This window comes from Scardinius erythrophthalmus (genome assembly GCF_964197995.2).
Source record: "Scardinius erythrophthalmus genome assembly, chromosome: 1".
In the NCBI taxonomy this organism is placed as follows: domain Eukaryota; kingdom Metazoa; phylum Chordata; class Actinopteri; order Cypriniformes; family Leuciscidae; genus Scardinius; species Scardinius erythrophthalmus.
The window spans coordinates 16281413-16302411 of NC_138221.1; the positions used below are offsets into that span (position 1 = coordinate 16281413).

At 37.6% G+C, this 20999-nt stretch overlaps 2 protein-coding genes across 4 annotated transcripts in view; both read left to right on the forward strand.

Moving 5' to 3' along the window:
- Positions 1 to 19744, forward strand: part of LOC308691359 (uncharacterized protein) — a gene marked incomplete at its 3' end in the record, with an annotated part of 90149 nt that extends 70405 nt beyond the window's left edge. The window contains exon 4 of one of the 2 annotated variants that reach the window (XM_081366445.1): positions 19309 to 19744. In XM_081366445.1, the coding sequence (XP_081222571.1) occupies positions 19309 to 19351 (43 nt within the window). Of the gene's footprint in view, positions 1 to 11940; positions 12047 to 19308 lie in introns of those variants that run through there. The other variant, XM_081366443.1, reaches the window with a different exon arrangement.
- Positions 494 to 15118, forward strand: LOC308691485 (uncharacterized protein). 2 transcript variants are annotated; one of them, XM_081366767.1, is made up of 3 exons: positions 494 to 620; positions 11957 to 12206; positions 12582 to 15118. In XM_081366767.1, the coding sequence occupies exons 2-3, from the start codon at positions 12149 to 12151 to the stop codon at positions 14234 to 14236; spliced, it is 1713 nt and encodes a 570-aa protein (XP_081222893.1). In that variant the 5' UTR covers positions 494 to 620; positions 11957 to 12148; the 3' UTR covers positions 14237 to 15118. The 2 variants fall into 2 exon arrangements, with proteins under 2 accessions (XP_081222893.1, XP_081222894.1); XM_081366768.1 differs by having other exon boundaries at positions 539 to 620; positions 12067 to 12206.
- Positions 19745 to 20999: the final 1255 nt, after the last annotated feature.

A 20999-nucleotide genomic window follows, 5' to 3' on the forward strand; every position in this document is an offset into this window, starting at 1 on the left:
TATATACCCTTGGGGAGAGTGGAACTGAGGGAAAGGGTTAAAGAATGCTTAATTAAAGAATGGCAGAATGGATGGGAATAGGAAATCAAGGGTAGACACTATTTTTCTATTCAACCAAAAGTTAGTAAAAAATGTTTTTGTACCTTTCCGTCCCCTACGGGACTCAGTTAAATTGTGCAGATTGAGGTTCGGGCATTGTGGGTTCAATTATTTTTTGCATATTATAGGAAAGCACATTTCTGGTCTATGTGAATGTGGGAATGTGGAAACAATAGGACATGTTTTTTTTAGAATGCAGGAAGTATAATGTAGAAAGGAGAACTCTTTTTTGTAAATTGGCAGAACTTGGACTTAAAGTCTTTTCTGTTACTTCTTTATTTGGACACAGTGACAAGCATAAACAGATCTCTGAAGCAGTCATCCAGTTCTTGCATGAGACAGGACTGTATTTAAGAATTTAGTTTATAAGTTGACCTGTGGAGGGCAGTAATACGCCCAGTAGAGTCTACACTGCCGGAAAGAGAAGAAGAAGAAGACCACAGGCAGCACATTGTAGATATTTATAAAGTGCATAGTTGTCGTCTGTGTCGTTATCTGTGCATGTGTGCGTTCAGAGACATGTGAGTACCCTGGTGTAAATGTTTACAAAGTTCGCTAGAATTATGCTAATGCCTAGTATTACACTATTATGTTTATGTGTGTACTCACCTGACATTGTATAGTTATTATCAGAGTTTTTACAATGGTTGTGTAATAGAGAACAGTTTTTTGGGTTGCTGAACTGAGACCCAGCAGTAAAAGGCTGTTCTTTAATTTAATAAGGAGCTATGTGTGTTATCTGGTATATTATTTGGTTATTTGATAAAGCAGCTAAAGTTACTTATTGTAGAACCTAGGGCTGTGCAATTAATTGAATTTCGATTTCGATTTTGGCTCCCAACGATCACCAAAATAGTACAATCGAGTAAAACGATTATTTTGCCATATTCTGTTTTGAAAGAACGCTCTAATTTTATCTTATGTTCTGAATGACGCGCGCACGCGCACATCCGCCCCTCCCGATTGTGCAACTGACAATTCCGTCATGTCCCGACTCCTGAACGCGAGAGTGTAGTTTCGACGCTTGCCTTATCAGAGAGAGAGAGAGAGAGAGAGAGAGAGAGAGAGAGAGAGAGAGAGAGAGAGAGAGGCAGCGCTGAACACTCGCGCGGTTTGTGAAATTGCGTCTTGGAGAAAGTTTTAAAATGATTGATTTGATTTTATAATCTGTGTGGATTAATTTAGGCTACTCATACAATCTACATGCTAAAGTGAGTCAATGTTACTTTGCGGGGGAATTTCCCACATTATAAGTGGTAGACCTGCGGGAATTATTAAAATACTCATTGAAGTATTATCTGTTATATTATTTATTTTAATAGTTCAAAAAGTAGGCTACAATAAATGTTCAAATTTCTAATTTTTTTTAGCACTTTACAATAAGGTTCATTAATTAGCATTAGTTAACTACCTTAGTTATCATTAACTAATAATGAACAATACTTCTACAGCATTTATTAATCTTAGTTAATATTCATTTCACCATTTACTAATACGTTATTAAAATGAAAGGTTGTATTTGTTAACATTAATTAATGCACTGTGAACTAACATGAACAAACAATGAACAGCTGGATTTCTATTAACTAACATTAACAAAGATTAATAAATACTGTAACAAATGTATTGCCCATTGTTAGTTAACACATTGTAAAAACAATGAGTTGTACATTAATATTAATATTAGCTCAAATGATCTATAGGGAATTTTAATAATTAATCATGAATATGATTAATATTTTGTATGTTACAGTTACGTTAATTTATCGCAGCTGAACTAGATTGATATATGAACGATTACCATAACGGATTATGGTTCGTCATTAATACATCAATTGTTCTTATTTCAGCTCGAAGTTATGGGATAACTTTAATGGAATTAATTTAGTTATCAAACAATCTGTTTGTCCAGCAAACATACGTAAGATTAACTTAACTCTCAAGGAAAATTATCCTTCTTACAAACACGAGAAAGAGTATCTTTTCCAGGCCTTGAAAAGACAACTTTCTATGTTTGTAGACTAAAATTAGGTTACTTAAATCGTAGCCTAACAAGATAAAGCATATAGCTAAGATCGAACATTTCTGGGACTAAGTAACATGGGCAATTAAATCAGAGTCAGTCAAGGGCATATGGAATTTAATAATTGGACCAATACATCGAACTAAGGAATATATCAAACTACACAATACACACGGATTATATGTCTATGTACATATAATACAGTTAAACAATACAAGATAACGAATAACAGTGAGAGAGAATAAAATGATCAGAGTTAGAAAAAGATAGAATGCCAGAAAAGGGTTAAGAGAGAGTGGATGAGAGAGAGAGAAGGATGGGGGACGAGATCGGAAGTGAAAGCAAAAATCTGCGATCAGAGATAGCAGTTGGCTATGGCAAAATCACAGACAGTAACCCTTAAGACACAACAAAGAAATCACATCATAAGTTCAATTCAATAATCGATACTTGCATGGCATATGGTTCTCTTCGTATGAGGTGTGTAGGACCGCAGGGTTCTGCGTGTCTTTAAGAGCAGCGCGAGTCGTCTGAGGGGAGGCGTGCGCGTACTGTCTTCCGGCGCGCGTGCGAGCGCGGGAGCTTCAAAGAGTCTCTTTCTTTGTGGTGAAGTTGCCGGGAATGATTCAGGCTAAGTTCATTCAGCTCGGGAATGAACTGAGGCGAAGAGGAAAACGAAACTAGACTATAGAAAAACATAAAAGAAATAAATAAAAAGAAAAGAGAAGCAGGCCGAAGCCGGTCCGGACTTGGGTTTTTGAGCAGGAAGGAGAGAGTAGGAAAGGATGAGCGAGCGAAAGTGAAAGCAACCTTAAACAGCATTTAGATTTCGAGACTTGCATGTGGTCTGTTGTGGTGCTGAGGCAGGCGCGCGCGCATGGGCCTTTGTTCTCTCATGCGTCTTCAGGTGAGCGCGGCCGCGGGATTTTCAAAAGAGTCTTTTCTTTGAGTTGAAGTTGCTTGCTGCGTTTGCTTCGCTGAGTCCGAATACGAAAGAATGCTCCCTAAAAGGGAGCCATGGGTCTTCTGAAGAAGAGGGTTCGTAAAAGCAGGAGAGAGAGAGAGAGAGAGAGGATTTTCTGAGTCGGTCTTTTATGGACAATATGGGTTGACGCCTCTGTTCGCGCGAACAACCAATGAACGTCCAAAGGTCTGAAGCGGGAAAAATGTCTTTGTCTCTGGGGCCACGCCCACTCGGATGAGTCATGAGGAGATGAGCTTTGAGCTGTTCGGCTCCCGAAATATGAAAAAGTGTAGAATAATGCATATTACTTCATTCTGCTATCGAAATTCGACTCTGTTAGATTGAGAGAATTTCAACGATATCACACACGTCATATGAAGATTAAGAAAATCAAGTTACATAAGATATGCATATTTACAAGCATTTTAAAGTTCGTTACATGTCTAGAAATAAGATTTACCCAAAATGTGTTGTACCCTATAGGGTACAAATGGATATGAAGCTTGAGGAACTAAACACGGTACACACCTGATTTGTCTAACCTTATTACCAAAGTTTACCAGAATACACAAACTACACCACGTAAAAGAAAAATTATGAGATGGGAAATTACATCCATGTTTACATTTCTTCGGTGGTTATGCATATAGAAAATGTAGGATTTAAGTAGAAAATGTAGGATTTAAGTAGGAGTAAAGATTACCACGTTAATTCTGCTCCACTCCTAAAAACCCAGTTGACATTCCATTAGGCAATAAAACAGCAAAGTGGGGGGAAGGCAATTGCCAGAGAATATTGTTGAACATTCTCTAACTAAAACACTATTGATTAAAGAATACATTTCAAAACCACACCTCTATTATAAAGCCAAACTAAATCACACATGCCTAATGTAATTGTACATAAATTAAAGTATATTCTATCCTAATTTAAACACAAAGGGATGTTTGTGTGTGTGTGTGTGTAGAAAGTTTCAAGTTTCGTTATCTCTCTGTGGTCCAGAGAGGGGAAGGGGGGGGTTTTGGAATGCAGAACTTATCCTCCAAGGTGCAATTAGTGTCGTAAAAGTCAATTTGTTCCAGTCTTTATGGAGCCTGGCGTATGATTTGTAATTTCGAAGTCAGGAGGTTACAAGCTCTGATAAGCTTAGCAAAGAACGTTTTGGGCAGGAATGTGCTTAGAAAACACAGAGAGTCCGAATTTGTTAATTCAGAATCAAACGAACGAATGATTCAAATAGCCCAGTCGCTACAACGTTAACTAACGTTAACTAATTAACATTATTGTAAAGTGTTACCGTGTCTTTTTAATAAGGCCATCCTTAAAAATTTTTTTGTTTGCCGTAACCCGACCGACCCTGTCAATTTAGTACCGACCCAATTATTTATTTATTTCCCCTTTTAGTCCGACCGACTTGCCGGTTGTAAACTTGCGTTAAGACCGACCAATTTTTTTTTAACTCTTCAAACAACTAATACAAATGCAATAAAATAATATTAGTTATTAAGTATTGTGAATATAAATTGCTTAGACATACATACAAACATAAGCTACGTTCTTTCTTTTAAATAAAAACTCGTGGCGCGTCATTATGTTTACACCAGGTTTACGCATGTCACACTACGGCCTGCAGGCTAAGATCGCTCCGTTTCATTCACTGTCAATGGTTCGCGCTTGGTAATGATGGCTGCGGCTTTACTCTAAAGATTATTTCATTTTTATATGTTGTTGAATATGGTTTATTAAAAAATAAACATGTGAAAGCGTGTTATATAGGCTACATGTCATGTTTTAGTCAGTAATGACGACGCTACTGCAACATGCATCGCCGCAGATGAGAAGCTATAAGCATCAACGTGCTATCGCAAATCAAAGTGAAAGTAAGTCGCAGACGCTTAACACACGATCATCTTTATTAAATGTAAAGAAACGAAATGATCTTACCAGGGCTGTTTCCGCTTTCTCTTATTGCGGGCTTTGATTCAGAAATTTTAGCTGTTGACCAATAAAATAATAACTGTTGCTTTCGGTGCACTGCATTAAATCTGCATATAGCGGGAATTGAAGATCGGTTATATCCGCAAAAAAACAACAACACACATCTATGTAACCAGGTGTAAATAATTGAATCGTTTTGATCAATCAGATTGCAATCCGATCTGAGAAAACGCAAAGTGGCCTGGTGTAAACAGCCCCTAGACATCGGTGAAAAATGTTCTCTCAAGACCCCCCCGACCCCGATTTTTTTTTTATTATTAAAAAAATATACTTTTTTATATTATTTTTTATATATATAAAAAAATAAAGACCTACCTACCGACCCTTTTTTTCTTTTTTTTTGCTGTTACTGCAAACCAAAATATTTTTAAGGATGGCCTAAATGCAACACATTCCCTAGAACCACACATACTGTACACTCAGGAAGACAGATAATCATCTGCTGACTGTCAATAAATCCATTGAAGAGCATTAGAGCATTCGATTACATTCTTACCAATGCACCACAGTGGTCACCTATTCTCAACTACAGTTACAGTCCTAGCTATCAAGTCACCATTACAGACATAAGTGGTTGTTTCACCAGTGTTTGATTAAAATGATTTAAAATAATCAAAATGTTATAGATATAGAATTTTAAACTAATATTAAATGCATAGCAATGCATTTTATTAAAGGAAAATATACTGCTAAATGCTTTACATTGAGCCTATAATTAGCCACGTGAGACATTGAATCAATACTAATAAATATGAAGTGTTTTACTCTTGGAAAAATAGTGCTTTGTGGTGATCTTTATCTGAGAATTTTTGGTATCGGATCGGATCGATTCTGAAAAAAATGGTATCGTTGCATCCATAATTATTTTAATGACTGCTTTGAGAAAACCACTTTTATGATCCCAGACTAAGGTTACAATTTAAATTTCTGGATTGTTTTGAAAGAGTAATAGAGAGTGATGTGTTTATTTCAAAGTGAATTAATTTTTTTCAGATTACATGATTTGTCAGTGTATTTTACAGTTCTTTGAAGTAGGTAATGCAGAATTGGTGTTCATATTTTACTCTTGTTGTAACTCTGTGTCGGTGTTGCGAGAGGCAACACTTTGAGGGTTGTTCCCATATTTACACTTTTAAGTCAAGTCAAGTATATTTGTATAGCGCTTTTCACAATACAAATTGTATCAAAGCAGCTTCACAGTTTTAAATTAAAATAATACAAAAAGTTTTTTTTCTAGTGGAGTTTATTGATTGTTAAAAATAAATTAATATTCCCAAGATATCCCCAACTGAGCAAGCCAAAGGCAACAGTGGCAAGGAACCGAAAACTCCATCAAGTGACCTAATGGTGTCCTAAAACTCAATCAGGTGAACCAATGGAGAAAAAAAAAAAAACCTTGGGAGAACCCAGGCTCAGTTGGGGGCCAGTTCTCCTCATGGCGTTTATGAACTAGAGGTCGGATTTAACTGTAAGATTAAAAGTATTAGGCCTAAATGAATGCCTGGCTGAAGAGATGCGTCTTTAATCTAGTTTTAAACTGGGAGAGCGAGTCCGAGCAACGAACAGTATCAGGAAGACTATTCCAGAGTTGTGGCGCTAAATATGAAAACGCCCTCCCTCCTTTGGTGGATCTGGATATCCTAGGTATGACCAGAAGCTAGGGCTGAACGATATGGACAAAATTTCATATCTCGATTTTCATGCCAGATATCTCGATATCGATACAATACGATATGACTACGGGTTTGGTGAAAACCAAGCATTTCTCAGAAAAATAAAAAGATCATAATACAAAAAAATGTGGAAAGTATAGTTAGACAAATGTTTGGAGCGTAAAAAAAAAAAAAGACGAGCAAGCAAGCCGAGCCAACAGCGAGTAAATCATGTTTGATCAATTTAGCCTCTCAAATCAACGCTAATACTTTACTTAGCTACAATAAAATCCATAGATATAAAACACTTCAAGCATATCACACAGACAGTTTAATGTTTATTTATTAAACCACAGTGAGTACATTTTTTTGAAATACTGAGGCAGGCTCAGGCTGCTCGCAACAGCGCTTGCAAAGGAAATGAGCAATAGTCAATCTATACAAATGAAATTAAATAAATCAAAAACAAACTTGCAGGTTATCTTACCTCAAATGCACCACAGAACATGGCCATTCTTTTTTCCAGTAGGCTAGTTTCCAACAGTTAAACGAAAATAAAGTCCAATCAAACGAAAAACCAAAAACATCAGTAGTTTCCAACAGTTAAACGAAAATAAAGTCCAATCAAACGAAAAACCAAAAACACCAGTAGGTATGGAATGATTTTCCGGACTTTTTTCAAAAGGAATTGCAAATTGTATTTGCAATTGCGTTTTCAAATTGTGGACGCATAAAATGTGACATAATCCAAACGCAAATGCAAATCGCGCATTACCGTTTGCATTTTCGTTTAAGCGAACGCACAGTGACTGCCAAATTTAAAATGGAAATGCAAAGTCCGTTTGCAACTGTGTTTCCCATATCTTACGAGTCTTGACCCTGTCATATTTAAATAGCAATTTCAATTACCACGTCTGCTTTTTCACTTTCTCAGCGTCGCGTATGTAGCCAGCCAAAACTCAAATGAAATCGCAATTCCTTAGCATTTCCATTTCCGATGCCTTACACGGAAACCTGTCAATCAGCGTCAAGGGTGGGATTATGCTATGGGGCGTGTTCGTGTTGGGACGTGACGTCACTCACAGTCGACGGTTAAGAGGTGATGCCCTGAACAGACAGACGCCGATTTACTTTAAACAATGGAGGTAGTTGGTGAAATTGTGGAGGACCTTATGATGCTCGTGCAGCAAGTTGATGACAGTACATCCTCTACAGATGTAGGTAATGTAACAAAAGTCACAAAATTCCATGACACTGAGATAAAGATTTGGTTTTGGTTTAGTTTAAAATGAATATTTCTTAAACCCTCATGTTGTCTTTGGGTTCTGTTTGGATCTCATTTGATATTTTCCCCCCATTCAAAAAAACATATCTCCCTTATCTCAGTGTCATGGAATTTTGTGACTTTTGTAACATTATTTGTCTAAACACACAAAAAAACCTGGGTTTGATTTAACTGGTCTGAAAGTAGCCTATGTATAATCTTGTTTTTGTCCATTTCACAGTTGAGATTAATTTAAAATGATTAAATCCCACATAAATCTAAACAAATTGACTACACCATAAATGTAAAGTGAAACAAACATTCTCTCTCTCTCTCTCTCTCTCTCTCTCTCTCTCATAATTATCAGGCATAATTATCAGTGAACTTGATAAATGTTGCAGATATGTTTTACTATGCATGCAAACAAATGCCTTTAAATGCGTGCAAAATTCAGAATAAAATGAATGTGCAGCAATTTGTACAAATAGAGAGTCTGTATACTATACGTGTTGTAGCCATTAAATAAGCTCATTTAGTTTCATATTTGTTAAAATATTATAATGTTATTTTTTCATGTTGATTATGAAAAGTGAACCGCACGAGTAAGATAGGATGCGCATATCGAGAGATGTGGGTCAGACATGATTTTGACCACGTTTTGTTTTGTAGAAAGCCTTTTTCGTTTTGTATAAATTGTATCTTAATTTTAATAATTTTTTTTATCAACCAATAATTTTTTTATTGCCTGGATTTAATAAATAAGCAGGAAATATAGCAGACAATAAAATCATGGATGACCGCTCATTGCATTGCTCGTGATCAGGAGCGCATCTCATCCTAACTTAACGAAACTTAACGTATGCCTCACAGACATGAAATATATCTTAAGCCCAAAATGTATTTTTAACAATTTAAAACGAAAAGAAAAAGGCTACTCTCTGATTATGTAATCCATGATGTGCATTTCTCTCTATAGGCGCGTTCACTATATGGAGATGGCGATCGTCAACTTCATCTTTACAGCTGTTGTTGCTGTTAATGAACTAAAAAAATAATAGGCCTATAATTGTATTAAACAATACATTAAATTAAATTGTAATTGTATTAAAAAAGCAGCAAAACATATCCGGTTTGTTTTTTAAACCTATGCTATATGCATTAAATTCAGGTAGGCTAGTTAGTCGCTGTCCTCAGTGGCGCAGAAAAGCGCTGAAACGGAGATGAAGGGGAACCGTTTTTTTTTTTTTTTTTTTGGCTTATTTTAACTGGCCCATCCAGTTTTCTGGAGGCCCACCTACAATCAAAATCCTGCGCCGCTAGTGACACACACACACACACACACACACACAGGTTTAACTGCAACAGACAGCATTTTTATTGAATTTCGCAAATTGAGAACACTTATTTGAAAGGGTGAGAGCTAGCACCGACACTCATCTCTTGTGGTATGTCCAGTAAAGGACGTCCAGGTTCTTTAGTTGTCCTGTCCTTCACAAAAGCCTAGCTACTTCACTGAGGTTGGCGAAGACAACTATGTTGCTGTTGGTCAAGGCCACGAAAACATTTAACTTATCCAAAATGAAATGGCTTCTGAGTAAGAGGACATCTGTAGAGGATGTACTGTCATCAACTTGCTGCACGAGCATCATAAGGTCCTCCACAATTTCACCAACTCCATTGTTTAAAGTAAATCGGCATCTGTCTGTTCAGGGCATCACCTCTTAACCGTCGACTGTGAGTGACGTCACGTCCCAACACGAACACGCCCCATAGCATAATCCCACCCTTGACGCTGATTGACAGGTTTCCGTGTAAGGCATCGGAAATGGAAATACTAGGGAATTGCGATTTCATTTGAGTTTTGGCTGGCTACATACGCGACGCTGAGAAAGTGAAAAAGCAGACGTGGTAATTGAAATTGCTATTTAAATATGACAGGGTCAAGACTCGTAAGATATGGTAAACACAGTTGCAAACGGACTTTGCATTTCCATTTTAAATTTGGCAGTCACTGTGCGTTCGCTTAAACGAACATGCAAACGGTAATGCGCGATTTGCATTTGCGTTTGGATTATGTCACATTTTATGCGTCCACAATTTGAAAACGCAATTGCAAATACAATTTGCAATTCCTTTTGAAAAAAGTCCGGAAAATCATTCCATAAGTAGGCTTCCAACAGTTAAACGAAAATAAAGTCCAATCAAACGAAAAGTTAGAACAGTCTCTTACAGAGCATCGTGGAGAAAAAGAATAGCATCCACAGTGGAAGATTTTAACCCAGTCCTCTCTTCTATCACTCGCGATTTTTCTCTTAATATTCTCCATTATTTGCACGAGGTGAATCGTTGGTTCCGCTGACGGGAAACCACCTGTGTATGTGCGTGCGTGCGACTGTCATGTCAGTCAGTGTAATTATAAGATTATGGAAGTTATGAGGTTATTAAATGTCTTTCTATGTTTGTTTTTCTATCGTCAACGTCAACTTCTCATATTTTTTTAAATTAATGTCTACAAATATTAAAAGAAAGATAACTCAAAAAAGGCCCGAGGCCCGGCCCGCATGTGAACTATGATGTGAAAATTGGCCTGAGGCCCGGCCCTAGAGGCGTAAAAGAGTCGTGGCCCGTCGGGCTCGGGCTGAAATGCAGGGCTTTAACTCTTCCTATTCTCCGTGGGAGCGCAACAAGACCACGCCCCCTTTTTTTGTGTATTCCTGTGGGCAGAGGTTAGTCAAAAAAACTGTTCTAGTGACATCATTAAAGCAGGAAGTAGAGGGATGTAGTCCAAACCGACCGTTCGCTGTAGTCTTTGAAAGGAGACTTCTGTTAAATAAAATATCTCGCTTGGCATTGAACTTTGAGCTTTATAATTTTACAGGTATTATTTATACTCTAACAGCAACATTACACACTAACTAAAGTTTGAAACATGGAATAATGAAGAACAGGACCTTTAACTGTTTTCCTTACCATTATTCATATTAGGAAGAATATTAGTAATATTCTTTTTTTTTTATTTCTAGATACCTGTATTTTAATGAAGAAGCAGAATAATGTTAGAATAAGCAATACAAATAATGAATTAGTTGTTATTTCTCACAGGGTTATTCACTTGAGGTTGTGTTTCTGGTGTCCCACTTTCACATGCTTTTATTATTATGATTAAACCTTTATTTTTACAGGCAAGAACAAGTTCTTATTTACAATGGCGGCCTGACAAGTGGAATAACCACTTAGGGAAAGGGAAGGAGGGCTAAAATAAATACATTAAATACATACAAGATACAGTTTAAAACACAACACAGTAGACAACAGATACTTATAACCAGCTAAGTGTATAGGTACATAGAAGTGATAATGGATGATAAAAAAAAATAACTATGTAGAGAAGCAGCTGCATATATCCGTGAACAAGGATGATATAATAGTTTTGAATGATGCAATTGAAATGAATGTCTCCAGTTTGATAATATTTTGGAGCGTGTTCCAATCGCGAGCGGCAGCAGATTGAAAAGATGCTAGACCAAAGGCAGAGTTGGTTTTGGGAACGCTTAATTGAAGATGAATTGAGGATCGAGTATTATAAGTGACAGTCTTTGGCTGCAGCAGGTATGAATGGAAGTCAGTGGAAGGAAAAGTCTACTGTGAACAGCCATTAATAATTCAAAACGTTTTTAGTAAAATAAATATCAATCTCAAAGTTGGTGTCAAAATATGGCAACAATGGGATTTGTCCCTGGATTCAGATTCGATAATGTTTTAAAAATAATAATTGGAAGATAAATTTACCTCATTCAAGGAAAGTTTCAAGGACATATAGCCTAATCAATTTATAAAAATGCATTCTGCAAATGATCATAATATTTTAGAAGTGCCATTTATTTGTTGCATAGAAGTGTAATTTAGTATAAAAACAAACTCAGTAACTGATATATTTTAGATTTTGGGCAGATCAGCTCCTCCAACACCAATTACATCATCAACGAAGCTCCTCCCACACCAGTCACATGGTCAGTGAAGCTCCTCCCACATCAATTCTCCATTAAATGCTGTAAATTCCCATCAGCTACAAGTGAAGACGAGCATCAGATCATCAGGAAGAGCTGAAATCTGCAAAGACTGAGTTTATTAAAGAGGACAGTGAGAACATGAGTGATCCAGAACCCTGCAGAATGAAACACACTGAAGATCCTGAAGAACAAAGAGGTTGGTGTTTATTCTTCATTCATTCATGATGCTGAAGAACATTCATGTTAGAAACATTCAAGCACTTCATCACTTTTAGATAAACAGTTCAACTATGAAATGGTACAGAATGTTCTGGGTTTTTCTTCAACAAATGTTCAGTAAAGGGAGGTTTGAGACATTTTTATATTGATTATCAACATCAGATCAAGTTAATACTATTTTTTTTTTACTGATAAATAATCAATTTATAAAAAGGCATCAAATTATCATAATATTTTATAACAGTTGTCTACTTTCTACTATTACTTTAGGGCTCACTTTCAATTTATATTTCTTTCAATGAATTATTTTGATGTACTGAATTTTATTTAATGCATTTTTCTTTCATGTCAGACCTGATGGAAGTGAAGGAGGAGAGTGAAGAACTGAGTGAAGTGAAGGAGGAGAGAGAAGAACTGAGTGAAGTGAAGGAGGAGAGTGAAGAACTGAGTGAAGTGAAGGAGGAGAGAGAAGAACTGAGTGAAGTGGAGGAGGAGAGTGAAGAACTGAGTGAAGTGAAGGAGGAGAGCGAAGAACTGAGTGAAGTGGAGGAGGAACATCATGTCAAACCTGGAGAAAAACCTTTGAGTCGCTCAAAGACTAAAAATACATTTTTAAAGAAAACAAGAGCCAAGAAATCTTTCACCTGCACTCAGTGTGGAAAGAGTTTCACACGCAAAGATGGTCTTGAGCTTCACATGAGAATTCACACTGGAGAGAAGCCGTTCACATGTGATCAATGCGGGAAGAGTTTCACGCAATCATCAATCCTTGATGTTCACATGAGGATCCACACCGGAGAGAAGCCTTTTAAGTGTGATAAATGTGGGAAAGATTTCAGTCAATCTTCAAACCTTAAAGAACACATGAGGATCCACACCGGAGTTAAGCCGTTTACATGTGATCAATGCGGCAAAACATTTTTCTGTGCGTCAAACCTGAAGAAACACCTGACAGTTCATACGAAGGAGAAGCCGCATTCATGTTCTGTGTGTGGAAAGTGTTTTTCACGGCTGCAAACTTTACATGCACATGAGAAAATCCACACTGGTGTGAGAGAGTACATGTGCTTTGAGTGTGAGAAGACTTTTACTACAGCGGACAGTTTAAAACTGCACCAGAGAATTCACACTGGAGAAAAACCTTACAAGTGTTCACACTGTGACAAGAGATTCAATCAATCATCATCTCTGAGATCACATGAAATCTTGATCCACACTGGAGAGAAGCCGCACAGGTGTGATCAGTGTGGACAGAGTTTTGCTTTTATAAGTGCCCTGAAGCGACACATGAGGATCCACACTGGAGAGAAGCTGTTTACATGTGATCAATGCGGCAAAACATTTATCTGGGCATCAAAGCTGAAGTCACACCTGAGAGTTCATATGAAGGAGAAGCCACATTCATGTTCTGTGTGTGGAAAGAGTTTTTCACGGCTGCAAACTTTACATACACATGAGAAAATCCACACTGGTGTGAGAGAGTACATGTGCTTTGAGTGTGAGAAGACTTTTACTACAGCGGACAGTTTAAAACTGCACCAGAGAATTCACACTGGAGAAAAACCTTACAAGTGTTCACACTGTGATAAGAGATTCAGTCGAACATCACATCTGAAATCACATGAAATCTTGATCCACACTGGAGAGAAGCCGCACAGGTGTGATCAGTGTGGACAGAGTTTTGCTTTTATAAGTGCCCTGAAGCGACACATGATGATCCACACCGGACAGAAGCCGTTCTCGTGTGATCAATGCGGCAAAACATTTATCTGTGCATCAGAGCTGAAGTCACACCTGAGAGTTCATACGAAAGAGAAGCCACACTCATGTTCTGTGTGTGGGAAGAGTTTTTCACTGCAGTGTAATTTACGTAGACATGAGAAAACTCACACTGGTGTGAGAGAGTACATGTGCTTTGAGTGTGAGAAGACTTTTACTACAGCGAACAGTTTAAAACGGCACCAGAGAATTCACACTGGAGAAAAACCTTACAAGTGTTCACAGTAGCCGCGTTTCCATTACCCTTCAAATTGCGCAAATTGAAATTGCGAATTGTAAATACGCCCAATGGAAACACGTAATTTTCGCAAAAACTCCCAGTTATCGCAAAAAAGTTTTTACGCTTACATGAGCTGGTTTTTCAGGCAATTCGAAAAAGAAATATTTCGCAAAACTGCAATGGAAACAGTTTTTGCGCATGTACAGGTCACCTGACTTAGAAGGCGCGGTGTGTTTGGACAGAATACGAGATGGACTTCTTGATCCAGAAATACTGGATTCTAAACCTCAAAGAAATGCCACAATAGAGACCTCGGAGCAGAAATGAGTGAGAAAAACCCAGAAACACCTCATATGTGCTGCTCACAGATACAGTATAACTTTCCTTGACATTAATGCTTGGATAACACGTCTGTTTCCTTCCATTAATAATGTAACGACAATGACTATGACGTACGGTCACATGCTGTTCAAATTAGTGAATCCTGGTCTCCAAACACATCCTTCGTTGTCTCCTTAGACAACGGGTCTGTCCATGGCGCCTTTAAATCTGCTCGGACTGTCAAAAGTGCAACCTTGTTGCTCCCCAGAGGGACATTTGAGTCACAAAGGAAACCCTGGCTGCGTTCGAAACCGCATACTCAATGAGTTGGTACTTAATTTCAATGAGTACTTACTTAACGAGCGCTAAAAGAGTAGGTACTTTATAGCCAGATCTCGTTGAGTATGAATGAGAACCGGACATCTGCCATGTTGACGTTATCATGTGACCTATGACGCGTTATCACAAGCGCAACAACTTAAAAGATTTGACCGACACGTTTAATTCATCTGTCTGTAAATATCATGATATTGATTAAACTTGCTCATTTTGTGGTCTTTTTGAAGAAACTGCTGCCCATTTATTGTGTGAGTACATTTAGGGTTGATTTAAGTTCTTATATTTAACCCTACTAATGTGACCCACCGTTTTATCCTTAACGATATTTATTTTTATTACGAAATCCCAAAATTGTCATCTCTTGAATATGTTGTTAATTTCTTTATTTTATATCCAAACATTTTCATCCATAAGCAAAAGTGGCTTACTGCTTTGTTTTCCTCTTTTTCTTGTTAAATTTAAGTTTCATCCCTCAGGCCTATAAATAACAGAAAATGCATTTTTTTTTTAAATGTATTATATAATTAATTATTTAAGAAAATATATATTGATATTCAACCTTATAGGTTTTTTCCTGTGTATAAAATATATATATATATATATATAATAAATACATACATACATACATTTACCTCACATTTACTCGACAGCCCTACCTAGAACGGTTTTCCTCAGCGTTTGTAATGTCTGCACAAAGGGAGATTCACCTTTGGAGAAAACTGTTGATTTTATACTCGAAAAATTTAAGTATCATTATTAAAAATTAATATTACCCCAGAATGAATTGCATTGCTATCCCAGCCCAAAACATACAATAATAACAACGATAAATGCTGATCAATTAATTATATTACTTTTTACTGTAAATTATATAATTCAATAAAACAAACAAAATGTCATGTATGTCATATGAAATAGCTATGCATGAATACACTCTAGATGTGTATATAGTGAACATCTACATTTTCATTCAAACAATAAATTTAGCATTAATTAATTGTATTTTATTTACTGACAACAATGAGAAATATTATATATAAATTAGTAAAAGAATGAATCAAAGTCGCCATCACACAATAAACAAATGCATATACAAGTCAACACATGAAACAAAGCTTTATTCAAACTACAATCATGTATGTAGGCTACAGGCGCTGAACCCTACATCCTTCTGCCGTCTCAACCAAGGGTGCAGGGATTTGTATTATTTTGAAGTACCCCCGGACGCCGCCATTGGCTAACGGAACCCCACCTGCAGTTAGCATCCCATTGACTCCCATTCATTTTGGCGTCACTTTGACAGCGAATAACTTCACATCTGAGGCGTTTAAAGACTTCATTTGTCCATTATTTATTTCTAAAGAAACACGACAATGTATAAAATGCTCCATTACCTTGTATCTTACGTTATGGCCCTGTAGAAGCAGTTTTTGTAAAAGTAGGCTAACGATTGCGTCACAGCCACGCGACTCTCTGTCGCACAGTAGAGAATTACCGTATGGACAGGAGGAGAAGCTCGCGGGCAATCGGGAGGACGTCGAGGCAAAATGACAAAGTAATTAATCAGAACACCTACAAAAAGTTTCTCCTGCTCCAAGATCATGGACAGCTCCTACTCACGCTCTCCGTCTCTGCAAGTTTCGGAAGGTAATGATTCAGATTGATCTTGGCACAGCTACTAGAAGACAGACGGTTTGCTCACGTCACATCTACGTCGTCGAGCTCAGTTTGAGTTTGCGCAGTACGCTGGACCCCCAGGAAGTAAGATTTTCTAATTGGCTTCACTTTGTCTCCGTTGAATCCAATGGGGTCGCTGTGTCCATTTCTTTTACTGTCTATGGTCTCAACACAGCGGTTCCCATTCTGCGGCTTTATTCTGATGAATCAGCTGACCGCCAGAGGTGAGCCATTCCCTCGTGCCAGAGGTTGTTGCGTGATGTGTTGTGCTTCACAATCTGAGGCAATAAGGGCAGGTGGAGTGATGGTGGGTCTCATGAGGGCAGGTGGAGGTTCTCATAAGGGCAGATGGAGTGATGGAGGGTTTCGTAAGGGCAGGTGGAGTGATGGAGGGTTTCGTAAGGGCAGGTGGAGTGATGGAGGGACTCGTAAGGGCAGGTGGAGTGATGGAGGGACTCGTAAGGGCAGGTGGAGTGATGGAGGGTTTCGTAAGGGCAGGTGGAGTGATGGAGGGTCTCGTAAGGGCAGGTGGAGTGATGGAGGGACTCGTAAGGGCAGGTGGAGTGATGGAGGGTTTCGTAAGGGCAGGTGGAGTGATGGAGGGTCTCGTAAGGGCAGGTGGAGTGATGGAGGGACTCGTAAGGGCAGGTGGAGTGATGGAGGGTTTCGTAAGGGCAGGTGGAGTGATGGAGGGTCTCGTCCATGGCACCATCTCCAGGATTCAGCTCTGTGCTCTTCATCCTCAGTGCTCACACCAGCCTGCTGACATTTCAGATCCTACAAAATACACAAACATAACACAAAAGCAGTAATTTTAACAGCACAATGTCATTTGATATCAGTATTATTTAGAAGACAAAAACGCTTTTTTCCACAAATGCCACCATCATCTTTCCTTGCAGGTCCTGCTCCACCACAAAAGATCTGCAGCAAATGTACAGAAATCAAGAATCAGAAAAGTGCTGTAATAGCTCTGTTTGAAATTACAATAATTACAATAAACTACAACTTAATATTTAAATAGTTGTTGTTATTAATTTCTGTAATGTCACAAAGTCTTTGATGGCAGCATTCAGCTTCATGAGCCACTCTCCGCTGGATAAACACACACGTGTTCATCTGTCCATGTAACATCCAGACAAGATTCACATTACCTCTGTGATTTATGAACTCAACACTACATTTACATGTTGAGGTTGTTTTAACTTTTTATCCTACATAAATGTTCCTTAATTTATCAACAGTACTAATGGACAAATAAAATAGATAACTTATGTTTAGTTACTTTATAGATTTGTTCTACATAATAGCACACATACATCACTCAGATGCATATTTCATATAGTAATCTGCAATTCTTATAGAAGAGTTTCTTGCCAGATATTAAATAAGACATTTAGTAATTGTATTTAAGGTGTATACGGTTTAAAATGTATGTAAATCCACTTTGGAGACGTATGTGTCCTTACTGGAGTTTCTCTGTTAGCTATACATAATAAAATGTGATTTACAGCAAAATCACAAATATATAGCGTCTTTACATCTTCAACAATTCAACAGTTTACTGTACAGTAGTTCAACACATGCGATCATTTGATTTGTAAAACTCACATTTGAAAACAGTCTCGTCCGTCATCCTTTCCGTCACGTTCGAGTATGACCTATCCTTCTTCTTCTTTTTTATGACGTATCCTCTCGCGTGGCCTCCTGGGATAGAAGAGTATCCATCGTTGAACACTCAAAAATCTGGGCGGAAGCGAGTAAGCCATCCAGGAACTTCTCGCCTACTCTTTTATGAATACTGATGTTTCGAACGTACTGCTTCCTTCACGTACTGTTTTCGCCTACTATATAGTAGGAAAGTAGGCATATTCGAACGCACTTAAGTCCGAATCTCGCGATAATTAGTACGTCACCCAGGTAATTCTCGCCTACTCTTTTGGATTCGTACATACTTTTTCGCTCGCCTACTCTTTTTCCCATACTAAATAGTAGGGAAGTATGCGGTTTCGAACACAGCCCCTGTTTTTGAGAATCCCCTCTAAAACCCCCCAGCTCAGCATGGACCCCTAGTGACTTTATAGTCGCGTGACAAGCCTCAAAGACATTCCAGAGCGCACACACACACACACACACACACACACACACAAAACATCCTTTAAGTGCAACTCCATATAGAAATATGGCTCTTGAATGTATACCTTCCGATATGTATGTGCTTGTATTTGCTAGAGTATAGTTTTGAATTCTAAATGTTCACTGAAAGAAGGTTCCTCAATAGTGTCTTGTAAACCGACCTCGACATGGTCATAAACTTTATGACCCCAAAGCTGCAGCTCATCCAGTTCCTCTGCAAGCCAAGATTCCAACACCTTAACACACATGGAACTTTTCATGGAACATTTCAGAGAAAACTCTTCAAATGTTTGATACGTATTCCTGTGTTTCGCAAGTGTTGTCACTGGCCATAATGGAAACACTGAAAATTTTATTGTGTGTTTAATCCAACGTAAGTTGTGTGTAATTATGCATATAAATGTAACATTATGTTTCCTCGACCTTTATCTGTCATAATTGGTACCTGTCTGACCGTCCGGTTTTAATTCAACCAGTCACACATAGATTACAGTAAAATGTATTGTTCTGTGTGTACGAGCTTAAGAGGAAATATGAATTCTTTCCCTCATAAGACGGTCAACGGTGGCAGGTTTTCTTTACACAAATAAACTCTTTCCCGCTTCAGAAAAGACGATCTGATTGGCTGTTGTCCCAACAGGAGGGCGTAAACAGAGGTCTGTTAAAAGGCAGAAAGGCTTCCTTTGCAAAGAAGATTTGCAGCCTCTCCCATCCCGGGAGATGAATCTGAACTTTCTCGGTAACGTTACATTCAGTGAGCCTTTTTAAACTTCCCGCGGCACCGGATGACGCAGCAGAAACAGGATACCGTCCGCGCTGTCCTGCCTCAGCCTCAGCCTCACCCGAAAGAGCACAGAAACTCGCAAGTACATTATCTGATAAAAGCTGTTCCAGGTGTCTCGTAACTGAGGTTTCTGTATGTAATAATTACTAGCTTTTCCCTTCTCTCTATTTCTTTCTTTCTTTCATTTCATTTTATTCCGATCACGTATGTTATTGTTTGGTTAAATGTTTGTTTGTGTTTATTGTTTGCATTTTTACGTTTATATTTGTAGCCCATATAATCTCTAGTCTTACATTTATTAAAATTCATTAATACTTTTCACTGTCTCTGTGTTTGAAAACCCACCTTATAAGTCAATGAAACTAAAAAGATCCAATTATAAGCTACAGAGCTCGATATATAGACTACATAGAGTAGTTCTTAATTCATAAACTCAGAAAGTTTGATGTTCGTGGCCAGAAGATAAAACTTTCTTGGAGTTTGTATTTTTTTGTGGATCTTACATTTATTCGCTGGACGAATGACTGATGACCAGACCAGTTACAGAACAAGGTAATCTCGATAATTGATAAAATACATGCGACTTATGAATTATGACCATGAGTTATGATTATTAATATTTCCAAAATTCCCTATATCCTTGAGCTAATTCACATTTACCCAGAGTCGTATTTGTTACAATAATAATGTCTAGTGCGGTACGTGGCTGTGATATATATATATATATATATATATATATATATATATATATATATATAACTTACCAACGTCCGTTGCCATGATTTTTGGAATGACTTTTTAGTCGCATAACATCGCTTAATGGAAACGCCATCATTTCGCAATAGTTTTTTTATCGATATGTAGAAAAAATCGCAAAAGTTTTGCGCGAATCTTTAATGGAAACGCGGCTACTGTGACAAGAGATTCAGTCAGTTAACAAATCTGAAAACACATGAGAGGATCCACACTGGAGAGAAACCACACACGTGTGATCAGTGTGGAAAGACCCATATGAAAAAAACCTGCATGGTTCATAAACAGCAACCATATATCTTCCTTACTTAAATCGGCCAGAATTACCTTCTGTGTTTCATGTAAGGCCAATATATGTCCTATACAAAATCAGACCGATTATGGCCCATTTCATACTAAATAGCACACATACAACTTGTAGGGGATGTTTGCGTTATATATGAATACTGTTAAAAGTCTTATATGAGTTTTACATGATAAAAGTATATGCAAATGTGTATGGTATTAGGAGAAATATATAAAACTCATATAAAATTCATATATAAATCATTTAAAGTTCTTATATTGAATCATGTGCTAGTCAAATTAAAGTCATATAGAATTTATACACATTTTTTGTCATTTGTTTATGTGTTTCATACAGATTTCATGTTTTGATGACCAACATCTGATTGACTTATATGCAGTTTGCAGATTTGTAAATTGTACAGTGCAGAAGCCGGTTCGAGGATTACTGTCAGAGTATCACTGACCTTTATGAA

What these genes read in the sequence shown, in the direction of transcription:
- LOC308691485 (XM_081366767.1), top strand. Translation starts at nt 12,149, where the DNA reads ATGAGTGATCCAGAACCCTGCAGAATGAAACACACTGAAGATCCTGAA. An exon ending in AGATCCTGAAGAACAAAGAG is followed by an intron (nt 12,207 to 12,581) that starts GTTGGTGTTTAT and finishes CTTTCATGTCAG; the next exon opens with ACCTGATGGAAGTGAAGGAG.